This window comes from Antechinus flavipes, chromosome 4, assembly GCF_016432865.1.
Source record: "Antechinus flavipes isolate AdamAnt ecotype Samford, QLD, Australia chromosome 4, AdamAnt_v2, whole genome shotgun sequence".
Classification (NCBI taxonomy): Eukaryota; Metazoa; Chordata; class Mammalia; order Dasyuromorphia; family Dasyuridae; genus Antechinus; species Antechinus flavipes.
In genome coordinates this window covers 26,768,151-26,787,032 of record NC_067401.1, presented here as the reverse complement: position 1 = coordinate 26,787,032, position 18,882 = coordinate 26,768,151, and the positions used below count along the sequence as shown (strand labels likewise).

General features: G+C 50.8%; 1 protein-coding gene across 1 annotated transcript; it reads right to left on the bottom strand.

Annotated features, from left to right (window-relative positions):
- Positions 1-6,944: 6,944 nt before the first annotated feature.
- On the bottom strand, positions 6,945-10,312 carry TLCD2 (TLC domain containing 2). The gene is made up of 4 exons (XM_051992177.1): positions 9,380-10,312; positions 9,193-9,275; positions 8,979-9,061; positions 6,945-7,994 (listed from the first exon to the last, which is right to left on the bottom strand). The coding sequence occupies exons 1-4, from the start codon at positions 9,556-9,558 to the stop codon at positions 7,545-7,547; spliced, it is 795 nt and encodes a 264-aa protein (XP_051848137.1). The 5' UTR covers positions 9,559-10,312; the 3' UTR covers positions 6,945-7,544.
- Between the last annotated feature and the right edge of the window lie 8,570 nt (positions 10,313-18,882).

Genomic DNA, 18,882 nt, shown 5'->3' with positions numbered 1-18,882 from the left:
AATAAAAAGTTATTTAAAAAAGTAAAAAAAAAAAAAAAAAAAGAAAAAGAAAAAGAAAAATCAGATCAAAAAGGGAAAAAAATGAGAAAGAAAACAAAATGCAAGCAAGCAACAATAAAAAAGATGAAAATACTAAGTTGTGATCCAGTCCCCACAGTCCTTTGGGAGCAGATGGCTCTTTTCATCACAAGATCATTGGAACTGGCCTGAATCATCTTGCTATTGAAAAGAGCCAAGTCCATCAGAATTGATTATCATATAATCTTGCTGTTGTTGGATCAGAGTTCTTTTCAAGTTATTTGGGGGGGCAGAGGGGAAAGGAGAGAAAGCTGCTTGTATCAACAATGTTATTATAAGTATATAATTGTTCTCCTGATTTTCCTCACTTCACTCAGCCCCAGTTCATATAAGTCTTTACAAGTTTCTCTGAAAATCAACCTTTTCTTCATTTCTTATAATGGGATTCATTATATATAATAATTTATGCTCATAAATTACACACATACAATAAATTGTTCAGTCATTATTCAATTGATGGGCAATCCCTTAGTTGTCCATTCTTTACCACCACAGTAAAAAAAAAAAAAAAAAAAAAAAAAAAAAAGGCTGCTTTAAATATTTTTGTACATGTGGGTTCTTCTGGAGTAGAGCCCGAGTAGTGGTATTATTGGATCAAAGAGTAACTAATGGAGGTAGTGCCAGTGATGTCAATTCACAGATCTACCAATAATATAATAATGTGCCTGTTTTCCTGTAGCTCTTCCAACATTTATCATTTTCCTTTTTTTTTTTTTTAATAACTTTGACAATATGATAGGTGTAAGATAGAATCTCAGAGTTTCTTTAATTTTAACTTCTCTAATTGTTAATGATTTGGAACATTTATATATATATATAATTTGGATTTCTTCCCTAGAGACCTCCTGCTCATATGTGTTGACCATTTATCAACTGTGGAACAGTTCTTATTTTTTTATGTGAAAAAATTTATATTTTTCTAATTACATGTAAAAACAACTTTTAACACTCATTTTTCAAAATTCTGAATTCCAAGTTCTCTCTTTTCCTTTTTCTTCCTCCTTGAGAAAGCAAAGAATTTGATATAGATGATATACATGCAGTCATGCAAACTATATTTCTACATTAACCATGTTACTAAAGAAAATACCAGAACCTAAACAAGAAAAATTAAGAATTTTTGAAAAAGTCCCATCAGTTCTTTCTTTGGAATTGGATAGCATTTTTTTTTATCATAAATCCTTCAGAATTATTTGGAATCATTGTGTTGCAGAGAATAACTAAGTCATTTGTGGTTGATCATTGTGTGAAATTGCTGTTATTCTGTACAATATTTTTCTGGTTCTGCTTACTTCACTTTGCATGTAATACACGTAAGTCTTTCCAGGTTTTTCTGAAAGTTTCCTGCTTGTTATTTCATGTAGTATAATAGTATTCTATCACAATCATATGCCACATCTTGTTCAGTCATTTCCCAATTGATGATCCAATCAGTTTCCAAATCTTTGCCACCACAAAAAGAACTGCTACAAATATTTTTATTACTCTTAGAAATTCGATTCTGTTCTATGTAGATGTTGCAAATGAGACACTTATCGTAGAAACTTGAAGAAATGGTTTTTCTTATTTTTTTCCATCTAATTTAAAATGCATTGGTTTTATTTAGGCAAAAACTTTTTTTTTTAAACATTTTATGTATTGCATTCTGTCTTCTTCACTTCTCTTTGTACCTTATTTCATCGGGAACCATTCCCCAATAGCTATATCATATTACTTCCTTGCTACTGTTTATGATGTTACCCTTTATGTTTAAGTCATGTGTCCATTTGGATTTCATCTGGAATATTATCGGAAATGCTGATCTTTATTTAGTTTCTGCCAGATTACTTTCCACTTTCCCCAGCAGTTTTGGTTAAACAGTGAGTTCCTTTTTCAGTAGCTGGGGTTTTTTTTTAGTTTGTCAAACATTGTACTACTGTTTTTGTTCACTTCTGCTTACTGTATACCTAATCTGTTTCACTGAATGACCTCACTATTTCTTAACCAGTAACAAATCATTTTGATGACTACTTTGTAATATAGTTTGAAATGTGGGACTGCGAGGCCTCCTTCCTTCCCACTTTATTTCATTACTTCCCTTGAAGTTCTTGACTTTTTTGTTCCTCGAGATGAATTCATTATTATTTTTTTTAGCTTCATAATCTTTTGGTACTTTGCATGTAACTGAACAAATAAATTCACATAGGAAGTATTGTCATTTTTATTATGTTAGCTCATCCTCCCCAAGAGCAATTGATATTTCATTCTGTTTTTATTTGTGTAAAGAATGTTTTATAGTTTTTGATAAGAGTCCTTTTGTATGTCTTGGCAAGTAGACAATCGAGTATTTCATATTCTCTGTAATTTTTAGAATTCTATTTTATTTTCAGTTGTATCTCTTCCCCTTTCTAAGCCATTAAGAAGACGAAAATAAAAATAAAACCAATTTTTGTGGTTATTTAGCTGGAATTCTATTGCTTTCTGTCAGGTTTTGTGGATGATATAATATACAGAGATGCTGATTTCCTTTTCCTGGTTTGGTCCTGAACATTCAAGAGTCTCACACATGTATAGACAATTACTTCCTATTTTTGCTAATAAAGTGATAAATTCAGTTGTCTATACCTTGTAGAAGTGAATATACTGCAGTACCCTTGAAAACTGAGCACTCTTATTTGGACAAGACCCAAGTTGATTCATCTCAGTAACGGCTCTGCTAATACAGCCCACCAGAAACCGCCCAGAACAAATCTATTCCTTCTACATGACAGATCTTCACTCATTCAAAGACAGTGATCTTGTTTGTGCTCTTCTTCCCTACCTCTCTGAAACCCCCTCCCCACCCCCCCACAACTAACTCCTTAAATGGCATGCTTTCTAGACTCCATACATGCTGGTCACCCCTAATCTGGATACATTCCAGTTCATCAGTGTCTCTCCCTCTTAAAATGAGGCCAGGTCTGATTTTCCCAAGGCAATTCACAATGGATAGCTTGGTTCTTACAAGCAAAGTAGGAGTCAAGGTCATTTGTTAAGAGATAAGGTAGGAAGTGTGGGTGGTGGGGCAAGCTGAGGGCTTTAGGAGAGAGAAAAGAGGAGTATGGCAGGGATTCTAGAAATACTGTGTTGGCCAGGAACAAAGAAGAAGAAAGCAGGTTTTTTGATTCAGACTTGGGGATTAACAAAAGGGCAAAGATATGAAGGAGTCTCCCCCGAGGGTTTTTCAATTTCCAAAGAGACTCACAGGCAGAGAATTTAAGCTAAAAAACAGAATCACTGTTGGTAGAATCCGTGCAGTGGACACATAGTGTGCCAGGTAGAATTGGGAGGATTACTTAGGGCTGGAGGGTTCCCAGAACCCTTCAAATCATGTCACTGCTTACAGCTTTATCTCTGATGGAAAAGCTCAAGTTTGGGCACCTTTCCAGTCCCTCTGGAGCATACACATCCCTGCAGAGGGCTTGGCAAGTGAGTGCTGCCCACTTGGAGGAGGCCCGAAGCACTTCATCATATAAAGTTAATAGTTATCAGGTAGGAGGAGCAGAGCTAAGGCCTCTCACACCAGACGCATGGATTGACAGCAGGGGGCAATTTCATCTGCTGTCACTGTGTGGCCTGTGCTTTTTTCAACCTCCCCACAAAGAAGTAGAAAAGGCATTTAAGAAGAAACAAAGATGTCTATTAAATGAGCTTTTGACCTAGATTCAGAGTATTAGGTTCAATTCTCAGTTGTCATTTACTTGGTGACTGTGGAGGAGCCACTTTTTGGTTCTCTGGGCCTCAGTTTCTGTATCTGTAAAATGAGGGGTCCACCACTCTCCTAGCAATCTTTCCATCATACAACACCTAGAGTAGATATTGACCAGAAACACCACCTTGGTTTCCAATTTTTCTAGCATTCCTGAATCTTCTTTCTTTTGTCTCTATGCCTTTATTTCTGTCGGCATCTCGTTTTGATATATATAATAAAATGACCACAAATCATCAGAGTGTTTTACATTTCATATTCATGCTAACTATTTAGCCTTCCCTTCATATCTCTCCGCTTTAATTTCTTGTCTATCCCAACTCAAGGGTCACCTGTTCCAGGAGGCCTTCCCGATTCCTTCTCCTCAATACCATGTGGCAATGACCTTTCTTCTTCATGATCCCCCCAGAAGTACTTTGTTCTTAAAGCACTTCATTGTGCTGTTCTTTACAGGAGGGGAGCAGGTTCATCTCCTTCAGAGCTCTGAGGTACTTACCCTAAATTTCCCATCTCCCTAGCACTTCTGGCAAATGTTTTATAGACCAGGGGCCCTTAATAAGTGGCAGTCTTGTTGGATTAATTCCCACGGCTGTTTTGTTCCTGCCACAATACTCAACCATTTTTGGTCTTGAAACCCAGGGCCCTTTTGTACTGTTAATTATTGAGAATCCTGCTCACAAAGAGTTTTTATTTATGTGGGCTGTTTCTGTACCAGTGGGATATTAACTGTATTAGAAATGAAAATGTCTTGCCATTACAGTAAAGTTTTGTCCTCATCCCCTTAAAACATCCAAGGATACCCAGGTGTCCCTAGACCACACTTTGAGGGCCATCTCCCTGGATCTATACCTGGCCACTGGGCCCAGATGGCTCTGGAGGGGAAAGTAAGGCAGGTAACCTTGCAGACCCTCCCTCACTTCAATCCAAGTCACTTGCATTTCATGGCATCACTTCCCTGATATCATGATCCTCTTCAGGAAACAGCTATGTGTCAAGGCAGCCTGGTGGCTCAATGGACAGAGCATTGGGTGTGAGTTAAGGAGACCCGAGTTCAAATCCAGTCTCAGACCTTCACTGGGTGACCCTGTGCGAGACACTTAATTGAAGTTTGCCTTAAATCTACTGGAGCAAGAAAAGGCAAAGGGGTCCAAGATCTTTGCCAAAAAAACCCCAAGTGGCCTCACAAAATCGGACATGATTGAACAGCAAGACTATGTACCAGGTACTGTGTTAAGTATTTAGTCCTCACAACATCCTTGGCAGGCAGGTTACTGTTATCCATTTTGCAGATGAGGAAATTGAGGCACTTACCTCTCTCTGATTAAATATCTCATTTGCCCAAAGCTCAAATAAATTCTGCTTAATAAAGTGGTTGACATTTGTTGCTCAGTGTTATTAAGGAGAATCTAAGCCTTTGGTGCACAATTATATAGAAACAGCTTTCTTCCTTTGTGTCTACTTCTATAGTTACCTGGTCATAATATGGCAGAAGAAATATGGAGTTCCATATGAAACCATATGAATTATGGGAAATTTCATATACCTGGAGTTATGGTTTCAAGTCTCATTTCTGCCATTTAGAGCTATGTGACCACAGACAAATCAATTCATCTCTCTGGACCAACTTCCCTGTGGTTTTGTATGTCGGCAATAATCCCATAATTCCTTGAACTTGCCCTATCATGTATTCCCCCACAAATATAGAAATGTCTGACAAAAGAATTATCTTGATAGAATAAAAAATAGGGGTGCAAGGCTCCTTATTTCTAGGACAACAGGACTCGAACCTATACCAAAGAGCTCAAAACCCTTTGTTCTCCCATTACACCACATCCTAGTAAGGTCAAATAATCCCAGAATTCCTTGATGAACTTGCCCTATCATGTATTCCCCCACAAATATAGAAATATGTCTGACAAAAGAATTATCTTGATAGAATAAAAAATAGGGGTGCAAGGCCCCTTATTTCTAGGACAACAGGACTCGAACCTATATCAAAGAGCTCAAAACCCTTTGTTCTCCCATTACACCACATCCTAGTAAAGTCAAATAATCCCATAATTCCTTGATGAACTTTCCTTAGAGTTTGTCTGGGGCTCCACAGGAGACAACACACGTAAATCGTCATTTTAGGGTCAGCTCTTGTCAGCCTGCTGGCCTAGCCCTTGCAGAGCTGCAGCTCCAAAGCTTTGCCTCTCAGCATTTTACTCCCCTTTGTTTTTGTCTCCCCCTCTTTGCTTAAGTTCTTCCAGTCATTCTCCCGCTCCTTTACCCTGTTATATGGTCCATCTTGGTGTTTCTTCCTCCATCTATATGTTGGCTTCCTTGATCTACACCTGACTCCTGTTTCAGGTTCCCATCCATCTCTGCCTGTTTTTGCATATCTTGTTTGTCCAGTCCTTCTCCTGACCTACCTGTAGCTCAGTCCTTTATAGTCCAGCAACCTTCTTTGCCGTTTCTGCAATGTCTCTTCTATTTCCCCCTTTCCCTTTTTGCCCTTGTTTCTGACAGTTCTCTTCAGATGCCTCTTATCTCTCATCTCCCACCTCCTGGTCACTGTCTATTCCTGCCTCCTATCTCCCCTCCTTTGTCTATCTCTATCCCCCTTTGTCTCTGCCTGTTTCCCCATTTTGGTCTCGCCATAAGGGTGTCCTCAGTATCAGAGACTCCCTATCTCTGTTCCTGCTTCAGTCTCTTTTTGTTACTCTCCTTCTCTTTCTCTCTTTCGGTTTGTCACCCGTATGTAGTATCTCTTTCTCACTTCCTTCTATGTGTGTCTGTCTCTTTCACTCTCTTTGTTTTTTCCCCACTATCACGCTCCCTCTTGTCTGGCTTTCAGTCCCTCCGTTCTGTCCAGGGGGAGGGCTGTTCTTTCATTTGGAGCAGAGGAGTGACTGGAAACTGCTGAAATTTCCCATAAGCTAGGACGTTTTTCTGGAGGAAAATGACCTAATAAAAGTGAAGATGCTGACAGTATTTATGAGGGATGGGCTCCTGCACAGCTTCTGAAAGATGTTCCTTAACCCTCCCTAGGTCCAAGGGATCCTCCCCTCTCTTCTCAAAAAGAGAGCCTGGCTCTGGGTGCCTCTGAGTGGTTCTATGCTCTTACACGGCCCAGGTTACAAGAAGAAAGATCAGCTCCAGATTCAGAGTTCTTGTATTTTCTTTAAAGGAGATGGGGGGGAGGGATGATGAGTGAAGAATTAGGGTCAGGGGCAAACAATGATAAGTGCAGCTAAAAACAAATCAACAACCCTGGGACCCTGGTGCCCACCATTCCCATGTGTCGAGATCACCCGGACTATTGGCTATTCCCACTGTTTATAGACAGCAGCCGGGGATCACCACCCATGGCCATGTTTTTGGAAGGGGTGAGTCTGACTGGTATGACTTTTCTATCCCCCTACGCAGACTGCTGCTGAAGGTAGGAAGCCCCATTTACTCCATCAGTTTCAACTGGCTCGACCCTTTCTACGTCCATCTGCCCACCCAAATTGTAGAGATCCAGCCCCTGCTGGGTCCCCAGTTTGCCCAATGGGGAAAACTGTCTCATGAAAAATGGCGAATGCCAGTTAATGTTCCCAGTTAGCTGTTAACACCAGCACGGAGGCTCTCGTCCCAGGAGCACGGCGCCGAGGTCCGTTCTGCTCCTAGAACTCCAGGATAAGCGGGCCCAGAGGATTAAACCCCATCCCCCTTCCTGACCTTAGCCTCATGTCCCAGAGATCACCAGTCCAGCCTAATCCTGCCGCTTGGAGGCAGCGTCCTCTCTGTGTGGAGGCCTGGCGTAATCCTCCCTCCCCCGTTCCCAGGTGCTTCTGGCCTCCTTCTCTGTGGGCGAGGCTGGGGCCCACGGGCCACTGCCGAGCAGGTCAGTGAGTAACTTAATGCTCATGATGGTGATGGCGAGCAGCCCGACTCCCCAGAGGACACTGAAGGGGAGGGGGAAGCGGGGGTGGTGCCGGAGCAGCTGCAGGCTCGTCCATCCCAAGGGCAGCAGGCGGAAGACCAGCAGGGTGGCCAGCGTGGCCCAGCTGACCAGGCGGCAGAGCAGGGAGGACCGCAGGCCGGCCAGCAGAAGCAGCGTCCGCAGGTGCAGGCAGACCGAGTTCACCTCCAGCAGCAGCGGCACCACTGAGATGCTCAGGCAGCTTCCCGGCAGCACAGCCACACCCAGGCAGCCCACCGCCTAGGGGTCAGAGGCCAGGGGTCAGCGACCTTTCTCTCCCGACTTCCCAGGCCCCCTGTCGTGGCCAAGGCCAGGCTTTAGGATTCTCCGTGACCTCAAGCACTGATTCTCTGCTCCAGTACTCACCACCCCCTACCCCAGCCCCATCCAGGTGCCTGAGGAACTTTCAATGATTTTGATGGAATGGATGGTCTTCAAATAAGGGCAGGACGTATTCTGAAGTGCCTTCCCTCTGCCCTCCAGTGCATTCACTCTCCCTCTGCCTTAGGCCTGTACTTACACTTACATCCCCAAACAGTCTCACCTTCCAAATCCCATTGTGGCTACAGGGAGTCAGGGTGGGCGCTCTGAGGGGCTTCAGGACCCCACCCACGCTGGGGGGAGGGGCTTCCTGGAGCCAGAGCCTCCCAATGTCAGAGACTTAAGAGCTTAGAGGACAGAACTCAAGGGCCTAACCCAGCAATTCTAAGACTTTGTACTTTAAACTTCTCCCACGTTAGAAACTCAGAGTGGGATAGGAGAGAGTGAGAGACAGAGGCAGAGAGAGAGGGACAGAGAGGAGAGACCCCATTTCCGCTTCTGACTCGGTGTAGAAATGTTGTGCCGGCCAGAACTAGAAACAATCCTGGCGCTGCCTCAGTGGGGAGTGAGAGCCCCCTGAGCCGGAGGTCCTTAAGCACAGGCCTGCATGATCACGGTGGCAGATACACTGGGCTTCAGAAGGAGTTAAGGGCAGATACCCCCGAGATCCCCTTCGGGGTAATGAGAAGTTAAAGCTGGGCTCGGGCATTCCCCGATGGGGCAACGCCTTCCAAACCCCAGGAGGGCTGGGGGCTCAGGCTCTGAGGGGCTCAGGATTGCCCCTTGGGGCAGGAGCGGCGGAGGCCCAAACGAGAGCTCCCAGGCGGGTAGCCCAGGAGGCCGGGCCCCACCCCGGCCGACTCCACCCTTCCCTGCCATTCCTACTCCCACTCCCAGCCTCACCAGAGCGTGGTGACAGAGCAGGTGCCACGAGCGGCCCAAGGGCTGATTCCATAGGAGATCCACCCCATCTGCCAGGAAGTAACCTGCAGGGTCGAAGGGGGAGGGGCTGAGCTCGGGAAACCCAGCCTCAGCCCCCGCGGCGTAGAGAGGAAGCACCAAGGGTCGCCCCGAGTGTCCCTGATGCTCCGCCCCCGCTCTCAGCTGCCCCACTCACCGATGGACAGAGAGACCAGAGCGGCAGTCCTGGGGGGGCAGCTGCGGGCGAAATCCGCGACCAGATGGGAGTACTGGGACATCCTGGGAGAGAGGGGACCGGCAGAGGTCAGAGCCTGCGCCCCCGCCCGACCCCCTCGATTCTCTGGAGGACTCCCCCGCACCCCAGGCTCTCGTGTCCCCCGCACCAGAGCAGCGCCCCGGCCCCGGCCAGCAGGCTGTGTACGAGGGAGGCGCAGATGTTCCTCCACATCCAGCGGTCCTGGGGGTCGGCGAGGGGCGGGGTGGGCACTAGCTTGAGACCCCGGTGCAGCCCCCGGAACAGAGCGAAGGAGACGGCCGCCACCGTGAATCCCGCCGGCGCCATGGGGGTTCGCCCGCCTGTCCGCCGGTCAGAGTCTGTCAGTGCTTCCGTCCGCCTCCCGGCCCGTGCGTCCTCCCGAGCGTCGGCCCGGCCCCCGCACAGTCCCGGCGCGGCAGCCGCCCGCGGCTCAGACTTAACTCCAGCGCTTTCCCGCCGCCGCCGCTTCCAAAACCTCGGAGAACTTTTTTTGGAGTTGGGCCACGCCCCCACAGTCCGATCTCCATCCCCATTGGCTTCGGCGCCAGGAGCCCGCCTCCGTAACCACGGCAAAACGCCGGGGCCCGCCCTCGCGTGGTCCTGGCCGCGGACACTCCCACGTGCACCTTCTAGATTTCAGGGACTCGGAACTTCCAGTCGGATCCCTCCGGAGGTGGGAACTGCGTGTCTGGGACGGGGCGGAGCGGTATGTGGGGGTCTGCGTACCCCAAACTCCGCCATAGCTGGGGGCCCCGCCCCTGCACCTTTCGCTTGGTTCCCTTCCACACTACCTCCACTTTGAGCTTCAACTTTAACCTGCTTTTAGTCTACCGCGCCAGACCTGGAAGGCAGAGGCGGGGTGAACCCTGCACCCCAGATAGCCGCGCCTCTCCGCCGCCTCTGCCCCGTCCCTCCCCCGGACTAACCCCTTTCCTCTGCGTCCCGTGCGCCGGGAGGCCCAAGGATCCCATGGCATCATCAGACTGAGGGGGGACACAGGAGGAAGGGGCCAGGGTCAATTTCTTAAAAGACCTTCCCGGGTCCTTCTTCCCTCCCTCTTCCCCCCTCCCCCCCGATTATCATGGCAATATAAAATCTGGTGTAGGGGATAGAGTTCAAATCCTTCACTTTATTAACATGTGCTTAACCTAAGCCTCAGTTTCCCGATTCGGAAAAGGGGTTATTAACTCCTGCTTCTCAGAGTTATTGTGAGGATTAAAGGAAACCTATCCAGTGCTAGAGGAGAAAGAGCCTCCTTTTCTCCAACAAAAGGAACAGGAAGAGAAGAGCATTAGTTCCTAGGTTCCGGCTAAGCAAGCCCCTTGTTGGCGGCTGGACAGTGACTTTGGGAGCTGCTTGGTGTTGGTACCAAAAAACGCATGCTCCTAACCCTTCACCAAGGTCTGACCCTCTCCCTTGGCTGCCCCTCCTAGACTTTTTACCCCCTCAAGGCCTTTCTTGATGTCCATTTTAACTTGATTTCACCAGGAAGACACTAGAGAAAAATCAGTGTTTTTTGCCCAACTCACACTTGTTTACGGACAGAATTGAGGAAGAATTGACTGGGATGGGCTGACTCTGCCAAGGAGCCAGATTTTCAGCTTTGGTCAGAGAGGGCTGCTCTTGATTCCTTGACCGGAATTTGTCGTTTGTAAATCAACTTTTCCCCTTCCCAGCCAGCTCCTAAGCAGGTAAACTTTTCTATCTATGCCTAAGGCTACTTTCACCATCCCATCTCTAGGGTTGGACAACTGTCAGGTTTCAGCCCCCTATTCCCTGGAGTGTCCCACTGCACACACCCCTCCCCAGATATCAGTGTGGAGGTCCATAGAAGCTCCTAAAAGAGGGTGGCTGGGGGAAAAGGCCACCTCCTTGGGGGACAGGAAAGGCCACAATCGTTTTTTCTCACTGGGGGCCGAGAAGCAAAGCCCCATAATTTACCAGAGTAAGCCAGTTGCCACCTCTCCCAGAGCTTTTAGAATAAGCCTCCCTCAGCCACTTCTAATGTAGTCCCATCCACCAAACCCCTCAGATCCCAAGTTCTGAAGCCAATAAAGGGACTTGTACCTTTTCTGTCCCCCAAAGAACAAATTCTTCCCACCCATTTTTAAGTGTTTGTTCTTTGCGGCTCAAGAATATACACCAGCTTCCCACTTCACTTGTAATCTTCTCGAAACCACTAATACATACAAATTTCTTTCATTAAGCCATCACAACTTGAAATTTGGGTCACGTCTGGCCAGACCAGGGGTGTCAGGGCTAGAGATTGGGTCTGGGACCAACAGGCCTTCCCCGCCTTCTGCCTAGGGTGACTAATTAATTATCCTCTTCACAGCCATTTTGTGTTTGGGACTTAGCTTCCCAGCATCCAGCAAAGAAAGCTCTATATTTGAGTCGTGTTTTTCCTCATTCTAGCAACTCCCCACTCAAGCTTGGCAGCAATGAGGGGCAGTATGGACAGAGCAGTGACTTCAGACTCCTGCTGCAAGTGTAGCCTCTTTCTAGTTTGGAGGCTGGGTGAATGAACCAGAGAACAGAGTTCTCCCACACTGCCCTCCCTGCCAGCTCTTCCAGAGTGGATGGCAGCAGGCTAGTACTTGAATAGTCTTCTTTTACCCACCCCCACCGGAATTTCTAGAACCTAGCTCTAGACGTAGACTATGTGAGATGAGAATGGGGTTCAGAATGCACACACGTTCAAATACAGCCCTCTAAATTTAGACAGAATGCTTTCTAGCTTATTTATTTTCACATTTCATTTTACTCAGACTAGTCTTAATTTTCGCTGATTACTTGGCCCCTACCTTCCCATCCTCTTCATAAAGTCTTATTAGGTGGCCTCTAGGTCTAGAAGCCCAGAGGGACCCCCATGGGAATAAGGGATAATAAAGGAATACCGGTGGATCTATCTTTCTCTTATAAATGAGCCCATTTTGAATTTACACCCAGTCAGCAAGACTAGCTGGGATAAAGAAAACTGCTAGAAACACAAACTTCAATCAAGAAGCATTTATTAAGCACCTCTGGTGCAAGAGATACAAAGACAGACAGGAAGCAGTCCTTGCCCTCAATGAGCTTACACTCTAGAGGCCAGGGGGGAAGAAAAGATAAACCCATCCAGAAATAAATACAAAGCGGCAGTGGTTTCCAGAAAGTGCTAATAACTGAGGGAACAGAATGGTCAGAGATGTGGAACTAGATGGGAAACCCGGAGAACTGAGGGTGAGTGAGCCCTTTTCCCAGATGAGGGGCAAAGCTAACACCCACAGGATGAAGCAATGAGTGTCCTGGGTGGGATAGAAATTCAAACCCATTTTTCTAGCCACTAGCTCTGAGCAGAGAAGTGAGAGGGGACACCTAAAGTGGGCTCTGAAAGAAGCTAAGGAGGGAGGCGAATTCCAGACTTTGGGGGCCACCTGTACAAAGGCAGGAGGTAGAATGTTATGTACAGGAACAGGGTGACCAATTTTACTGGAACAGACTGTTCAGGACAGGTGTAAATAAGAAATAAGAGTCCTTTTTAAATGGAAAAGAGTCTCACACCCTTAGGGCCTTGAAGTCAAAAATCAGCAGGGGAGCAGACAGCAATGTCCCCCAGGCCCCCTCCCACTGCCCAGTAGTTCGGGCCCTGCTGGAGGATGCCCCCCGCCCCTCCCAGCTCAAGGCTCAGCTCCCTCCCCCCCACCCCCCAGGCCTTTCACCTTCTAGATGGCAGGGCAGCAGCTCTTCCTCAATCCTCGAAGACAGGAGCAGAGCTCAGCAGTTCTTCAACTGGCAGCTTTAGCTGGGACAAGACATAAAGCTCGCCACTGAAGAACTGCTGTGGCTCAGCCAGGAGTGTGTGGGGGACACAGGATCCTGGGGGGTGGAGGGAGGAGGGGGGAGAAGAGGGAAGAAGCTGGTCAGAGCCATCCTGGGGCACTAATTGCCAGGCAGGGCCATGGTCCAGTTGCTACCATCGCACCTTTTCGAGGCCTTTTCCCCACCATATCACGTCCCCAGCCCATAGTAGGACTTTAATGTAAAGGGCACTATGGGAAAAAAAAATCAACAGGCAGCATTTAGCTCAGCAGCACCCCGAGTCACCTAGCCCCGGCCCTCCCCGCCTTCCTGGTGACTCCAAGAAGGCCACATCCAGCCCCCTCCCACTTCTACATTCTCAGCCGGGATGGGGGAGGGCAATGAGGATGGGTCCTGGGGCACAGAGCCTGGCGGCTGCCCAGGCACTAGGTGAGACAGGCTATTTGGCCTCGGTGGTCCCCCGGGCCTCTTCTTGGGGACCTCAGCTGGGTCTGGAAGGAGGTGGCTAGGGGCCCAGGGAAAAGAGGGGAAGGTGCCGGAGGGGAGGAGGAGCCAGGGTTCAAGGGCTCGGGAGGAAGCCAGCAGGGGGGAGGGTGACTCAGGCGAGGGGCCCGAGCGGAGGGCAGCAGGGGGCGGGTGGATGGGCAGGTTCTCCAGGCCTCTCGGATGCCAGGCATTCCGCTCGCGCATTCCGGGTACATCTGGTATGAATTCCAGGCTGTCTGCCGGCCCCTCCGTGTCTGAACTTTGTTCCAAGTCCCAGGCCCCGCCCCCAGGTTCCAACGCATGAATCAGCAGGAAAAGCCACGGCCCTGCAGCATGGCCCAGGGAGGGGGCTGGGGGCGTGGCTGGGGCTCGGGAGTCGCCCCCCCCCCCCGCCCTGGCTTAGTCCAAGGGCACGGCCCCCTTCCAGGGAGGGCAGTGCTCCCTCCAAATCTCCAGTGCCCGGGTAGGAAGTGGGGCAGGTAGCCAGAGGCTGGGGGGCGAACCCAGCGCGCACGTTCTCCAGAGAGGGAGCCTTAAGAGAATGTGCCCTCTGTACCAAGCTCTCCATCGCCCCCTCCCCCCAGCCCTTCAGCCCACAAGGCTCTATTGCTGACAGTCCTGAGCCGGGCAGGTGCCCTTGGCAGAAAGGCAGGACCGGGACCAGGGCACTAACCCTCTGGCCAGTTACTCTATCACCCCCTTGGCACCCTGACAGCCCTGAGGACAAGCCATGGTGGCAGCTGGAGTCAGGGACTGGGTCTTAAGGGTGGGGGAAGATAGCAGGGAGGCCACCGGGAGAGGCCAATAGTAGGGGGAGTGGAGGGAGGAGAAACGAGGAGAGGAGGCGGGGAAGGGAGCCCAGTGATGACTAACTCAGACCGCCCCACCCAGCCAGCCGGCTTCTCGGGCGGTCAGGGCCGGGCCTGGGTTGGGGGCCGCTCACTCGGGCGGGGCAGGGGGGGAGGTGCAGAGGTGACCTTTCCGAGGCCCAAGCCCGCCGGGCCAGAGAAGGGGCAGAGGGGGAGGGGAGAAAGAGTTTCTAGGCCCCCCCATCCCCCCAAATGAAACCTTAGCCTGGGAGTTGCATAAGACCCCGCGCCGCCGCCGCCCCTAACTACCCCCCTTTACATAAGGTTCCCCCACTCCACCCCCGGAGGGGAGGGGCCGTCCCGTCTAGCGACCCCTCCCCGGACAGGGGACGGACTCGGGATAGTGGCCGAGCTTTCGCTAGGAGATGGGGGGGGGGGGGGGAAGAGATAGAGAGGAGCGACCCGCCCGCCTTATCCCGCCCGGTCCGGTCCGGCCCCATCTGTAAACTTACCCCGGGCCGGACGCCACGCCGGCTCCCGTCCTAGACCCAGGACCCTGGTCTTTGCTCGGCCCGCGGCGGGGCCGCCCTGGCTCCCTAGTACTATCTGATAGAACTGAATTTCCCCCACCCAGTTCACCCCCTCCCAGGAGACTATCCTTTGCCAACCTCTCTCAGACCAGACTTGGGTTGACGCCCCTCTCCCGGGGCTGGCAGCCACCCACCTCGCCGCCCCCTCTTCGGCCGGAGTGCAAGGGTGTGGCCAACAGACCCCGCTGCCCGCCCGGACCCAGCTCCCGGCGCGGCGCCCACGGCTCACACCCACCTGGTCCAGAGCGAGGGTGAGGGCGAGGGCGCGGGAGCCCAAGCGCTGGGGGGGGAAGGTGGACTAGGAGGGAGCGGGTCCCATGCGTCCGCTCCCCTCGGCCGGCGCCGCCGTCTCTCCGAAGCGCCCCGCACACACCGGCTCCAGCCTCCGATCAGCTGGCGGCGTCGTGACGCACGACACCCGGTTGCACCGCCCTCAGCCAATCACCGGCCGCCGCTAGCGAGCGTGGCCACGCCTTGGGGCGCCCCAACTCCGCCCCCATCCCCGCCTACAAGGCCATTTCAGCTCTGATTGACATCGAGGTCATCCCCTTCCTTCCGAGCAAAGCATCTTTCAACCCTGCCTCCCAACTCGCGAGATGGCCAATAGGTGGAAAGACCCTCACCCAGCCCATAACTCGGACCTCCTGTTTTGATTAGCGCCCCGCAAAGCCAATCAGCTACTTGGAGACGAAGAGGAAGAAAAGTGATGGTGGGCGCAGTGCATGCCGGCCAGCGTAGTTCTCACGCTGGCACTACAGTTCCCAGCACCCCGGGCGCTCTGTGAGTTGGCATTTTTAAACGCAACCCGGATCCTAGCCCAGGAAAGTCCTTAAAGGGCCAGCGCCCCTCCCCCAAGGAGAAAAGCCTGCTCCCCTTAGACAGGCCCCAAGAATGGGCGAGGTGGCAGGGCTGGCGGGGATTCCCACTCAGTTGTTTCTGAGAAGTGGAAGAAGTTGGGGCAGGAACCCCCCGAGGGAAGGGTGGCCAGACCTGGAAAGGAGAGGCCTCGACACGTGGAGGGGAAAGAACTCATGTCCCGAGGCAGCCAGAGGAGAGACTGAGTGGAGTCCCCTGGTGGAGTCCACCTGCCCTCTGGATGAACACAGCCTCCTTCGGCTCTCCCCTAACCGTATTCACCAGCTATGGCGAGAGTGGGGGGGTGGAGGGGAAGAACCTGGACAGCTTCCTCCTCAATTTCCTAGAAGAGGAAGATGGGACAGGGATGAGCATGAATGTTGCAAAAGAACCTCACTTTAAGGCCCCTGAATGGAGAAAATAGGCCGGGAGGTGTGAGGGTGGGCACAGAGAACGGGCTCCATCCAGCCCTAACTACCTTCCTCGCTTTTGGTTTCTGAATCGCTCTAACGCCCTTCCCCTGGGCAGAGGGACTGCAGCCCTGCAACAACCGAACTCCATCCCTCCCCCGGGACGGCCTCTAAGGAGACGCTTCAGCTGGGTGGGGGCGGCTTCCTGCCACAAACCTGGGAATTAGCCGGACTGAAGGGGGTGCCCCCTCTCCCTCCTTCCTCACCCCTCCCTTCTGCCAAAAGAAAAAAATCTTTCTCTTGACTCAGGCTGGGAGCTGTTGCAAAGGTGGAGGCCAATAAGGAAGCAGCTTCTTCCCCGGGGACCAATCGGGGCCCAGAGTGGGAGGGACGGGCAAACTTAGCTGAACCCAATGACTTGGCAAAAGCGACTCCGAGTCGATGACTTTACAGGTTATTTAAAGAGATATACCTGGGGGTGAGGGGGAGGAACTGATTGTACCGCCAGAATTCAAGGCTAATGATTTATAACTGGAAAGGACCGGAGAGCCCAATGGGTTCAACCCCTCCTCCCCCGTTATTGTAACATGAGGAAACTGAGGCTGAGCGGGGTGATCACTCGCTCAATTAAAGTCAGGCTTTTCTTCCTTAGTCCGGATGTCTTTCCAATGCCAATTCCAGGGAAAGGGAATCCTCGACATTTTCTTCAGCTGAGATTAGGCTTGGAGGGAGATAGCGAAAAGACTTTCCTTATCCGTCAAATCAGGAGGCTAGATTCGGGGCTCTCCCCAGCTCTACGAGTTTGGGACTCTCAGGCGGGGCAGAAGCGGCTTGTCCCTTTAAGGAAACTTCCTGCTTTTAGCCCTGGTTACAGCTGATTGCTGGAAAGTGTGTGACCTCTGGACGAATCAGCTGTTTCCACATCCCCCCCTCCTGCCTCCGTGCCTCCCCCCTGCCGCACACGTGATGGCCCCTTGGGAAAGGGAGGTGGAGAAGAGCTGGACCCCAAGTCACCCACCCATTTTCTTTCCCTCCCCGGGGGTCCTGCCTGGACCCTGGCTACGTCTCTCTCCCGAGGCAGGAAGGGGGAGGGGGAGGTCTATCTGTCCATCCCAGGGAGCCCCAGAGCTGGGGGAAGGAATGAGAGGCATTTCCTGTCAATGCTGTCAGTGGAGGAACGCCTCCTCTGGGGAGGGCAGGGAGAAGCTGGGGAACAGGAGAAGTGATGGGAGGGGGAGTTGGTATGGAACCTAGCCTGCCCAGCGCCCAAAGGGGCACGCGTTGGGAGGGATACCCTGGGCTGGCGACTCCTGGCTGCGTTCCCACGCCCTGCTGAGGCTCTTCAGGGAAGCCCCCTCCCTCTTTCGGATGGTCGATCCACGGAGGTTGCTAACCATTTTGACTTCTGCGTTTACCCCCGAGAGCTTCCAATCCTCAGAAAAGTGTCCCCACTTTAGGAAGTGTCCCTACACCAACCTAGGACGCTACCGAAGATCTGGGTTAACGTCGGCCCTTCCAATGGCTGTGGGCGTAATATACCTTAATAGTAGTAGCAGATGCCAGGTTTCCTCCCCACCCCAACTTCATCTTTCAGGAGCCTTGGCTGGAAGGCTCAACAATGGAGCCCAGGTAAATACCCTGTCCTTGGAAGACTGGCTCCACCCAGTCCTTGGCAGGGAGTCAGGGTCATTCTAGGACAAGCATAGTGTGAATTCCTGGGACTTCAGACAGACTTGGATGTCCCAGGGCAGGGAGGTGGAGGGGATGAAGGGCAAGGCTATAGCCGAAGTGGAGAGAACTAGGGAGTTTTACCAAAGCCCTGCCCTCCAGTCTCTCATCCCAAATCCCAGTAGAGTATTATTGAGCCCCTGCACTGGAATCCTTCTACCCAATTTCTCCCCCAGCTGGGCAGGCACCTCTCTTAGTTGATCTCCCTCCTCCCCTCTTCTCCGACCAATAAGAACTAATCCCACCCATAATGGGGCCAATGCTGGGGCAGCTGCTCTAGTTTCTGTCTGGCCAAAATATGATCTACTTGGGGCCTGGGGGGAAGGAGTGCGACACTTATTCTTAACTTTCCCAAGCTGGGATGTTTTTCTGCTTTGGAGGGTTTTTATTTTGGCATGGGAGTGGCTTGGGAAGGGAATACCTGAAAGTCTCAAGGGGATGGGACGGGAATGAGACTTTGGGATTTGGGGGAATCAACGTCCCAGAAGCAGCAAGGAGCTTTTCCACATATTTCAAGCATAGAGAAGGGGCTTGAATTGAGATGGGCGTGGTGGGGGGGGTAGAAGTGGCTATGCTCGGGCCACCTCTTGAAGTATAAGGTAGCGCCACTAGAGGGCAGTGCGCCCCAAGATTTGGATAAGGTGGGATAAGGTTCTCAAGCCAGAGGAGAGAGCAGAACCTGATGAGTTTGTCCAAAGTTTCATGTTCTGACCCTAATCAGTGCAGGACACGCTAAGGAAAGTTCCCTGCACCCGCAAAGAGGAGGCTGTTTGTTAGAGCGAAAAGTGTGACTTCCGGCCCGTCACTTTGATCAGGGAGCCGGCCTACTTCTAAGAATTGGGGAAGGAGGTTGAAGTCAGATGTTACACTGGCCACGTCAGTCCTCCTTGGGGGCCCCTCCTTTGGAGACGGTCCTTCATCGAATGCAAGGGCGCGTCTTGAGCATGTGCC